The 12,227-nt window shown below is 34.4% G+C and overlaps 1 protein-coding gene across 3 annotated transcripts in view; it reads right to left on the minus strand.

Annotated features, from left to right (window-relative positions):
• Positions 1–12,227, minus strand: part of NAA15 (N-alpha-acetyltransferase 15, NatA auxiliary subunit) — an 86,068-nt gene that overhangs the window by 23,538 nt on the left and 50,303 nt on the right. For 2 of the 3 annotated variants that reach the window (XM_045467286.1, XM_045467277.1), the window contains exons 10-14: positions 12,013–12,085; positions 8,767–8,936; positions 7,132–7,284; positions 6,439–6,567; positions 5,147–5,360 (exon numbers count right to left, since the gene is read on the minus strand). In XM_045467286.1, the coding sequence (XP_045323242.1) occupies positions 5,147–5,360; positions 6,439–6,567; positions 7,132–7,284; positions 8,767–8,936; positions 12,013–12,085 (739 nt within the window). Of the gene's footprint in view, positions 1–5,146; positions 5,361–6,438; positions 6,568–7,131; positions 7,285–8,766; positions 8,937–9,768; positions 9,864–12,012; positions 12,086–12,227 lie in introns of those variants that run through there. The other variant, XR_006709640.1, reaches the window with a different exon arrangement.

A 12,227-nucleotide genomic window follows, 5' to 3' on the forward strand; every position in this document is an offset into this window, starting at 1 on the left:
TCTTTGCCCCTCCCCTGCTCTCTGTCCCACTGCCTCTCTCTCTCAAAAATAAACATTAAAAAAAAAACTATTTAAAAAATTGTGTGCACGTATGAGTGTGCACACACACACATGAATGCATAGCAAATAACATCTAAACCTAGAGTATCCAGCCAAATCAACATTCACACAAGAAAGCAAAATAAAAGAAACCTGGCCACATAAAGACTGTAGGTTTACTGAAAAGATAAAACATAAAAAGTGAAAAATAACTTCTCAACCAAATAAAGGGTAACTACCACATATTTGTTACAAATAGCAAGCTTTACGGTGGATGGACCATGAGAAACATTATGTCTAAAGATAAAGAAGGCAGCAAGCACACACACTACTGTTTCTGTTAGCAGTTTCTGCCACCCTCACCAGTGCAGTAAAGCATGGAAAAGAGAGGAATAAATTCTGAAAGAAACCAAACTACTAATGTTTACAGATTAACATAATAGCTTACATAGAAAATTTTTTAAAAATCAACTGAAAAAACAACTAAACCTAATATCAGAGTTCAATAAGGATACCAACTTGACAAAAATTATAATAATATTCATTTAGAATACTGTTAAAAGATGGGGTGCCTGGGTGGCTCAGTTGGTTGAGCTTCCAACTTCGGCTCACGTCATGATCTTGTGGTTCATGACTTCGAGCCCCACATTGGGTTCACTGTTCTCAAGTGTGGAACCCGTTTCAGATCCTCTCTCCCCCTTTCTCTGCCCCTACCCTGCTTGTACTCTCAAAAATAAATAAACATTAAAAAAATTTTCAGAATACTGTAATGGAAAACAAGACATGTAGAGATAATGCTAGTAACAAATTCACCAAAGTTATCGGACAATAGAAGATACAATGCATTCTAGTATGCAAAGACTTAATAGTAATTGTTTAAGATATCCCCACCCCAAACAGTAATCTAGATGTTAAATGCGATTCAAATTAAAAATTCCAAAAGAAACTTTCTGGAATCAAGCTAATCATACAGTTCATATATAAGCAAAAATTTGCATGTAAAGGCAAGAAAATTCTAAAGACATAGTATTAGATTAAGAGACAAACAGATAAGAACAGAAAACTGAATACTGATGTCAATATCACAATCTTAACATCTGTATAGTAAGTTTTGATGTTGTGTTAGAACCAGACACCAGGGGGCGCCTGGGTGGCGCAGTCGGTTAAGCTTCCGACTTCAGCCAGGTCACGATCTCGCGGTCCGTGAGTTCGAGCCCCGCGTCGGGCTCTGGGCTGATGGCTCAGAGCCTGGAGCCTGTTTCCGATTCTGTGTCTCCCTCTCTCTCTGCCCCTCCCCCGTTCATGCTCTGTCTCTCTCTGTCCCAAAAATAAATAAACGTTGAAAAAAAAAAAAAAAAAAAAATTAAAAAAAAAAAAAAAAAAAAAAAAAAGAACCAGACACCATATCCACAATTCACTACATCACAGTTTAGTATTTTGTTTATTTGTTTATTTATTTATTTGAAGGAGAGGTTGGGGGTGGGGGAAGAGGGAGAGAGGGGGAGGGAGGGAGGGAGGGAGGGAGGGAGAGAGAGACAATCTTAAGCAGGCTCCATGCTCAGCACAGAGACATCGCAGGTGGGCCTCGATCCCATGACTCTGATCATGACCTGAGGTGAAATCAAGAGCCAGACGCTGAACTCACTGAGCCACCCACGTGCCACTTTATTTAGTTTCAAAGATTTTATTTTTAAGTAATCTCTATACCCAACGTGGGGCTCGAACTCACAACCCCAAGATCAAGAGTCGCATGCTCCACAAACTGAGCAGCCAGGGTCACCTAAAGATGGCATTTTAAATAGCAGGGAATATGACAACTTATCAATAAATATTGTTGAGGAATCAGCAGTCTACTTGCAGGTAATAAGCTACCTTCTACCTCACATCAGTATATAAAAATTAACTCCAGGTGATTAACAAATTGTAAACATAACAGAACAATTGTTATAAGGAAACACAGAAGATATTTATGAATATATTTTAAATTCTGATGTAGAAAAGTCTTTTTATGCAAGACCTAGAAGTCACAAAAGATTAAAGAAATCTTATCTCATAAAAACACTTTTACATAATAAAAGATACCCACCATAAAGACCTAAATAAAACAGGAAGAAAATTTCTGCAATATATAAATAAAAATTAAAGTCCTGACTATGTAGAAAACTCCTATAAGCCAAGAAGTTGAAAACTAAAATGGGAAAAGATAATCCAAAAACCAAATAATCCAATGAAGAAATGGGCAAAAGACATGTATAGACACTTCTCCAAAGAAGACATCCAGATGACTAACAGACACATGAAAAAATGCTCAACATCACTCATCATCAGGGAAATACAAATCAAAACCACAATGAGATACCACCTCACACCAGTCAGAATGGCTAAAATTAACAACTCAGGCAACAACAGATGTTCGCAAGGATGCAGAGAAAGAGAATCTCTTTAGTACTGTTGGTAGGAATGCAAACTGGTGCAGCCACTCTGGAAAATAGTATGGAGGTTCCTCAAAAAACTAAAAAATAGAACTACCCTACGACCCAGCTATTGCACTACTAGGCATTTATCCATGGGATACAGCTGTGCTGTTTCGAAGAGACACATGCACCCCCATGTTTATAGCAGGACTATCAACAACAGCCAAAGTATGGAAAGAGCCCAAATGTCCATTGATGGATGAATGGATAAAGAAGAGGTGGTGTGTGTGTGTGTGTGTGTGTATGTGTGTGTATATATATGTACATACACACACACACACACACACACACACACACACACACACACACAATGGAGTATTACTCAGTAATCAAAAAGAATGAAATCTTGCCATTTGCAACTACGTGGATGGAACTAGAGGGTATTATGCTAAGCAAAATTAGAGAAAGACATGTATCATATGACTTCACTCATATGAGGATTTTAAGATATAAAAATAGGGAGGGGGACAAAACATAAGAGACTCTTAAATATAGAGGACAGAGTGTTACTGGAGGGATTGTGTGGCGGGGGGGGGGCGGCTAAATGGGTAAAGGGCATTAAGGAAGACACTTGTGATGAGCACTGGGTGTTATACATAGGGGATCAATCACTGAAATCACTGTTGCACTATACGCTAACTTGGATGTAAATTAAAAAATAAATTTTAAAAAAAGGGAAAAAGATATGAACAGGCAATTCATACAAGAAACCCAAAGGCCACATGAAAACATAGACAGCTGTTCCCCTCTTAAAAATTTAGGAATTATTAAGCAGGTATTTTCCCAAAAATAACAAAAATGTAAAGAATGGATAATTTTCTGTGTTAGCAATAAAATAAAAGATAATCTCACAATACAGTGTTTATGGCAATAAAAACTGACGAACCTCTTAAGAAAGGCAATTTGACACTATTTCAAACTTTCATACTCTTTAACCAAGTAATTTCCACTTCTAACAATCCATGCTAAATAAACATGTGCAAAATGATGTACAAGGATTTACTATAGCACTGTAATAGTGGGGGGAAAAACACACAAAGGTTCCCACATGGCCCTTAAATGACTGATAATTGTAGTAAGTTTATGCCCAGACATGGAGCAACACTATGAAAAATAAAGTCTAAGTTGCAGAATACCAGGGATAATATGACTCATTTATGAAGCTAAAAAAATAAAACAAATGAAACCAAACAATCTCAAAGAACTGCTCTGAAACGTGTGTGTAGAGTTTACGTACACATAAATGTAATTGTGCACAAAGGAAACTGAATGTTTTATACGGATAATCTTTAAAAGAAGATGACCTACAGGTAAGAGAACAGTGAAAGGAAATTTTCGTATTTGTTAGTACATTTCTGAACTGTTTTAACTTTGTATAATTAGAGTTAATTGTATATTATTTGTATAATTTGAAGAGAAAGGCAGGAGGAGTGAACAGAAAGAAGTCAGTGAACAAAAGAAGTCAGAGGACAGTAACTCTCAGATTCAACAGTAAACTCTTCCATAGATTCTTACTGGCATTTTCTAGTTGAAGCAACAAGTAGAGAGACAGTCAAGTGAAATCTGTACGAGGGTTTCAATGTGTGGTTTTAGAAAGTTCTTAAGGGTTCCTAGGCAATAGGAAGTAAAATTTAACAACAAATTAACAAAATGATTCTCCTTAGCAGGAAGAAGGATACAGGAAACAACCAACCATAACTTCAGAAGAATAAACTCAGGACTGAATAATAACATGGTGACACACTTCTTACACCCCATCTCCTGTAACATTTTTGCCACAAATTAAGTCACAAAATATCTGGATGTACAATTAATTTATATCCTTCTACATGTCTCTTTCATTTTTATTGAAATTCTTCCCCAAATAATTATCTAAGGAATACTATACATCTGACATCATGGTAGAAAAACAGCACTTTAAAAACTGGCCAAATGATAAATCACTAGGCAATTTTACTAGTTTAATTCCAAGCTGGCTTTTAATATTGTTTTTTTTTTTTTTTTTTTTTTTTTTTGAGAGACAGCAAGCAAGCATGCACATGCACTCACAAGTGCACAAGCGGGGAAGGGGCAGAGAGGAAGAGAGAATCTTAAGAAGGCTCCAAGCCCGCACAGAGCCCAATGCAGGGCTCTATCCTATGACCATGAGATCATGACCCAAGCAGAAATCAAGGGATGCTTAACTGACTGAGCCACCTAGGTGCCCCATCCAAGCTGGCTTTTAATGTTCAAGCAATATTTGCCTCTCAGTAGGTTAATTATAAATAACTATTAAAAAGAAGAACTAGATATACTGACAGGCAACACTAATGATACAGTTAGCAATTTATAGTATCATAGTTAGCAATTTACAGTACTGGCTAAACCAGTTATTAAATGCTAAACTCATGAGATTCAACTTCTTAAAAGCTAATGACCAGTTACAAATTAAATTCTTGCTTTTCAAAGTATAAACAGTATTTTTCTTTCGTTGCTTAGAGAAATTCACAAACGTCCATCGTCATTTTCTAAGCATGTATAACATCTTCCCACAGGTGCTTAATAAAAAGCTCAAGAAAAATCTAAACTACACAAAAATATAAATATACATACACATATCATAGCAAACAATAAGAAATCTTTGAATATTATACCTGTATCAGCTTCATGTTCTTTATTCTCATCTGTTAGGGGGTTGTCATGAAGCTTCAAATAGATCTCTATAGCAATTCTTGCTGCTTTGAAGTAAAATGGATGCTGTCGAAGTACATCTTCTAGTTTTAATAAGTCCACATATGATCTAAGGGTAATCTTCCTCATACAGTAAGTATGAAAGTCAAACTGGTCGTCAGTGATTTCTATAAAATGCTAACAAAATCATCTTTTTTATTATACTGAAGTATAACAATGTTAAAAAAAGCTATAGAAATCAAACTTTTAGATTTACTGGTTTCCTATGCATGAAAAAATTAATAAATTAAAAAATATTACATATTACAATCATCCAGTATAAATACTTTCCATATCAAATAAGCAAATACAAGTGACCATCCCCTAGCACATTATATGGCAAACACCGGGCAATGATTTATTTAAATGAAAAGGAAGCACAATCATTTGAAACATATATACTTATTCCTTCTTTAACCATACTTAAATAAAGCTAGCATGACAAATCGAACATTATTAGTATACATAATGATGCAATAGGTTTACACACTAAACATTGTTTTTATATTCAGAATGATCTGCAAAGATTATAGTATACAGTATTTGGTAATTTTTCTGAAAATACAAATCTGAGTCCTACGCAATGTTATGTTGGTATGCGAGAGAGAAATCAATTAGTGAAGTCGAGCAACCACAACCTAGCTCATTTCAACTAAGTTCTGGGGTTCTCGACTTGGTAAGAGAAAAAGCATGAAATTATACAAATTATCTTTATCTGTGAAAAACACAAAAAAGGAAAGCCAACCACTAGTGATACAAATGAATCAGAAGTGAAGAGGACGAAGAAAACAATGAATTTATCAAAAAAAATGAGGAATTACATAGGCTACAAAAATACCGTAAAAAGACTTCAAAACTTGTACGAGTATCAAGAGTGTATTGCATCACCAATCAACCCCCAGTTTCTAGGATACCTTAATGAGCTTTGTATTACTGAAGATACAGCAGCAATTTGAAAGAAACATTCAAAAATCAATCAGAACATAACAAGATGCAACTCTCCAAATTTTTTACATGAATTCTTGCAGGCAGAGTAGACAATGGGGAAATCTGCTCATAATATAGTCAGCAACATTTTTATTGAAAAACTGTGAACACTGATATTTAGAATTCACAAGCTGTGAATTATAAAGAGGAAGAAAAGAAAAAACAGTTGCCCCAAACCTTCAACATATAACAGAATAAAATAAGAAATTCACATATACAGGGTACTTACTCTTTCAATCTCATGACATTTCTTAAGTGCTTCACCAAATTTATTCATTGCCTTATAAGCCTGGGCACATTCTGTCTGGAACCACATGCACTGCATTTCATTCAAATTCTCTACTGCTGATGTTCCTTCCTATATAAAAATTATATGCATTCAAGACCATGTCTTACCAAATACACTACTTCACCAAAGAATTTAAGAAGGAAAGTATGGTCTATTGACTTTAATTCTTTCAAAATCACTTTCTATATTAACCATTTTCAGAATGAGGGAACAGATATTATAAGAAATTGAAATTATATTTCTAATCACTGGGAAAAAAATGTACCTTTGTAAATAATCAAAAGATCTACATAACTGGGGTTGGAGAGTAACATAAGATACAGAACACTAGTACACAGCAGGTATTCAACTAATATTAGTTCCTTTCACTCCTAAAAAATTTCATCTGAACACATCTCAATGTAAATCAGTTTAAAAACACACTGTACAATAAATAAATAAAAAATAAAAAAGCATTGCGCAACCACCTAAAAAGAAAAATGTTTTATACTATTACTGATGTCAGTATTAGTATCAAAGGGAATTTAATTAAAATCCTGTTTTGATATTAAAAATATTAGAAAAAATTTTTGAAAAATAAGCAAGGTATACAAGTATAGACTGTTTATTCATAAGAACAGTAGCTGTACAAACCCTTGTAAACTTTGAGCACATTTCTTCAGCCTCTTTTATCAGATTGGCTTTTAGCATGTACTTTGCACACTTCGAATTGATAAATCTGTCTGCTGTGTCCAAGGCCTGGGCTTCATCCATCCACCTTGCAGCTTCTCTAATATTTCCAGCATGCTTATAGGGTAGAAAAGCAAAATAAACCAATCAGTATGCTAATTTTACTAGGCACGTAATTAGTTACCTATTGACAGGTAACTAAAACACAAGTGAAAAAAAAGGTATTCTTCTGACTGATCTTAGAACCTTAACCAATATACATGCATACATTTTGATACTTTTCTGGCTATACAGAATATAGGCTCCCTGCTAGTAAAAACTTGTTTTATTGTTTACTGTTATACCTCATTGCTTACAACAGTGCCTGGCACATAATGAATACTCAACAACAATGGTTAAATTTAAGAATAAATAATAGTCAAAATCTTTAAGTCAGAACAATATAAAGGTCAAAAAAGGCATCATGGTTGAGTATCAGAGAAATTCAGTTAACATACAAGAATACTTATTTAAAAAAATTATTCATCAACACTGAAAAGTAAAAGAAAAAAAAAAAGAAGAAGAAAAAATAGGCAAAGGTGTGGCCAAGTTTCTACCCTAAAGGAAACATGGGGGGCGCCTGGGTGGCGCAGTCGGTTAAGCGTCCGACTTCAGCCAGGTCACAATCTCGCGGTCTGTGAGTTCGAGCCCCGCGTCAGGCTCTGGGCTGATGGCTCAGAGCCTGGAGCCTGTTTCCGCTTCTGTGTCTCCCTCTCTCTCTGCCCCTCCCCCGTTCATGCTCTGTCTCTCTCTGTCTCAAAAATAAATGTTGAAAAAAAAAAAAAATTAAAAAAAAAAAAAAAGAAAGAAAGAAAAAAAAAAAAGGAAACATGGACACATTACTGACTATTACTGGGCATTCCCAGATGCATTCTAATTCACGTAACTAGTCCATTTGTCAAAGACACAAAACTAATGAGGATAATAACCTGACTTTGAGAAGTGCTTTTAAAACATCACTTAATTTCATTATTTTTTGGTAAATAAATTGTGAGTTTATAATCTCTTCCCTAAGAGATTTTATTACTAATTTGTATTTGTATTAAGAAAGAGAAGAGCCAATTTTATTTTAAGATGATGCTAAAACATAGGACCGGAGATTCTCAAAAAGGACCAAGAAGTTAAGAAGACATGTAAAACTATAAAATTTTCAGTTTCATTTCAGATACTGATCATGATCATACTCAAATGTTAATAGAAACAAACATTTCACAGCAAATTAATAACGTTTGAGTATCTATACTCTTACAACTTAAAACCAACAAAATAATTAGATATGTGTATGTGTGAATACATGAAAATATATAATATGAATAACCACATATCTGAATAACCATATGCATGTATGTATATCTGTGTGTATATATAGACATAAATAAAGTAGCATGACCATGACAAATCTAAAAGTAATCAGACTGAGGAATGCACTATATTCATTCCAGGTTTTACAAGCCATCAAATATATCATTTTTGTTATATCTTTTAGAATTTACAAACTATAGAAAAAATTCTTTCTAAGACACATTACCTTATAAAAAAGGGGGGGGGGGAGATTTTTACCTTATAGATTTTAGCTTTCACAAGAAAGAGTTCTATCAATGTAGGTGTACTTTCAATAGCGGTATTTATGTATTCCAAAGCAATCGATGGCTGACCAATTTTGTCATAATGTTGTGCCAAGTAGTACTGGACCCAAAGTAATGTAGTTGGTGGTTCCTCTTTTCCATCATCTTTGAAAAGTGGGGAAGTGGGTGAGAGAGGAAATAAACCAAGATTAGTCATTAACGTATAGTAAGCGAGTACCCACCTCCAAATGGCTTTATCTTTGTTAATAAGGAAAAATACCTTGAACCATTTATTTACATATCTAGCTATAAAACTATCCTTAAATTTGTAAGATCTTTGAAAGGGACCATGCTTTCTATTCTGTATCATTTCAGCCCCTAGCACAATGCCTTGAATTTAGTAAGAATTTTATATCATAAATATGGCAGATAAACAAGATCAAAGATACAAAAAAAATTACCTAAAAAAAGAAACTAAAACGAGTCAGGGGAAACAATCAGGGCTAGAACTATGAATGTGTATGGACTAGGAAGTTATTTATGAGAGATGGGAAAAAGGTATCAAAAGAAATTTTTCATTAATGTGAGGCTAAAAAAAACGGGCCTGACTGCTTAATATTTCTAGCTAATATGCTAAACTCTACATAAGTATACCTATGATGTGGTTGAGTTTTGGTGATTATATTTTTAATATATGTTAATATTATGCTGATATGCAACGATGCATAATTTAGGTTGAATAAAAACTATACCCAAAAGATGAGGTAAGAAAAAATGCTTACTCTACATTTTAGTTCGTAATTCGACTTCTATATATTCACAAGAAAATGTGTAAGTTAAATATACAACCCACACATGAAAAAATGCTTTTTTATTTCATACCAATATCTAAAATCTAAGAACTGTTATTTGCTTTCAAAGAAAGCAACAGATTGCTTATTTTTATCCTAGTAAAAGCAGGATGGCTCAGTGGACAAACAATAGGAGTGGAACTCACCAACTCCCGATCTGATAGATCTGCAACTAAAGTGCTGCATATTCTTGGGCATGTCATTGAACCTCTTCCACATTTGTAAAATATGTAGGAAAATGCTGATAATCAAAGGAACATCATGATGATTAACCAATGAAACCATGGTAACGCCTTTTAAAAAGTATTATTAAAATTAATCTGAGACCTAGAAACAATAATCAACCCAATAGCATCAAGCATCCCAGGTCCTATACTGGGCTTTCCCACTGTAAGAACCAGGGTTCCTTTGGAAAAACTATTGATTCCAGGTCTGCTATGGACAGTGTGCCAGATGAACTGGAATATCTTGTCACACCAAACTGCAAAAAAGCTATCAACTACTACCATGGTATGTGAAGGCTGGAACCATTTGAAACTGCAATGACTTAAAACATCAAGTATATTTAAACCCATGAATTCATCATACTTCTAAAATGTGCACTGGCATCTTTGAAGGATGCTACTAAATGAATTCATTATTTTGAAAACTGGGAAACAATAACAAAATGTAGGAGAGGTAGGGGGGAAAAGCAGAATTCATCTTGATTTTCCTACATAAACTCAAATACTAGATAAACAGGTAACAGATGAAGGGAAATTTCTCTTGTAAGATAATAGAAAATGAATGATAGAATATCACCAGTTTGTAATTCCTGACAATTGCTAACATACAAAATAAACACTAAATGCTTCCTGATGGAAGAACATTCCACCACCCATGAAATAATCTTGTTCACCCTTTAAATTTAAAAGGAAATGGGTGCTAACATACAAAATAAACACTAAATGCTTCCTGATGGAAGAACATTCCACCACCCATGAAATAATCTTGTTCACCCTTTAAATTTAAAAGGAAATGGGTGCTCAGTCAGTTAAGTGTCTGGCTTTGGCTCAGGTCATGAGCTCATGGCTTCTGAGTTCAAGCCCCACTTGGGGCTCTCTGCTCTGCCAGCAGAAAGCCTGCTTTGAATCTTCTGTTCCCCCCCCCTCTCTGCACCCCCCACCGTTCTCTCACGAGCACGCTCTTTCTCAAATAAACATTAAAAAAAAAAAAAAAAGAAACTTGGGGCGCCTGTGTGGCTCAGTTGGTTGAATGTCCAGCTCCGGCTCAGGTCACGATCTCACAGTTTGTGAGTTTGAGCCCCATGTTGGGTTCTGTGCTGACAGCTCAGAGCCTGGAGCCTGTTTCCGATTCTGTCTCCCTCTCTCTCTCAAAAATAAATAAACATTAAAAAAAATTTTTTTTTAAACTTAAATGAAAGGAAACAAAAAATAACGAACCAAAAAAAAAAAATAAATAAAAGAAAGAAAAACATGACACACACACACCCCCCAAAAACCTAAATCTCATTAAGCCTGTCTGTTAGAAGCTTTTGCAATGATGGAAATGTTCTGTATTTTCCCTGGGCAATATGGTAGTAGGCACTGGTTTTACATGGTACTGAGCAGCACCTGAAATGTGGCTACGGCAACTTAGGAACTGAATTTTTAATTTTACCGAATTAAAAAAATTTTAATAGTCAAGAACTATCATACGACAGTACAGCTCTACATCCAACTACCAATTTACAACAAATTCAGAGGACAGAGGAATAACATGTTAAGTAACACCATGGGAGTTCAGTCAGCAAAATATGGACTGTAGAAAAACTTGAGAAAATATTAAACTTGAAGTATAGATTTCATATGGATCCTCATTCAAACAAACTCCAAAACCAAAAAGGAAAAAAAAAATTTTCTAAGATAACTAGAAATGTAAGCATGGACTTTTTTGGTATTAAAAAAGTATTAATGTTCAAGTGTGGTGACGATATTATGGTTATGATCATTAGAATGCTGAAATATTCATCCATAAAATGATGTGATGTTCGGGATTTGCTTCAGAATAATACGGGAATACAGAGAGGGAAGTAGGTTAAGAATATAGATGAAATATGTTTTCCCAGGAGTTAAAAGTTATTGAAACAGGATGGCTAATAAATGATGGAGGATCATTATATTACCAGGACTAGTTTTGTAGAAGTTTGAAATTTTACATTTTTTTCAGTAAGATAATTAACCAAATATATTCACATAATGTGCAAATTAATGCATCTCTATCTTAAAAAGGAAAAAGTTTAAAATATTAAGCTTACTGTCTAAATTATGAATACTGACCTTCTGATTAAGAATTTCACAATACCTTAAAATTTTTAAGATGTTTGTAAAATATAAAAGCTGAGCACTTACCATTAGGGTTAAATAACCGGCAGCTTTTTAAAGAGGTTTCATAACCTACTACTAATTCTTCTATGATCGCCACCTAGAGTACAAACACACAAGCACACTTTAATAAAATACCTAAGTGCAGTTACTATTCTTGTACAAAACATGTTATTTACTATTAAAGGGCTAAATCAACATTCCAAATTATGCACACACACCTATGTACACACCCTTTTACA

This window comes from Leopardus geoffroyi, chromosome B1 (assembly GCF_018350155.1).
Source record: "Leopardus geoffroyi isolate Oge1 chromosome B1, O.geoffroyi_Oge1_pat1.0, whole genome shotgun sequence".
Lineage (NCBI taxonomy): Eukaryota > Metazoa > Chordata > Mammalia > Carnivora > Felidae > Leopardus > Leopardus geoffroyi.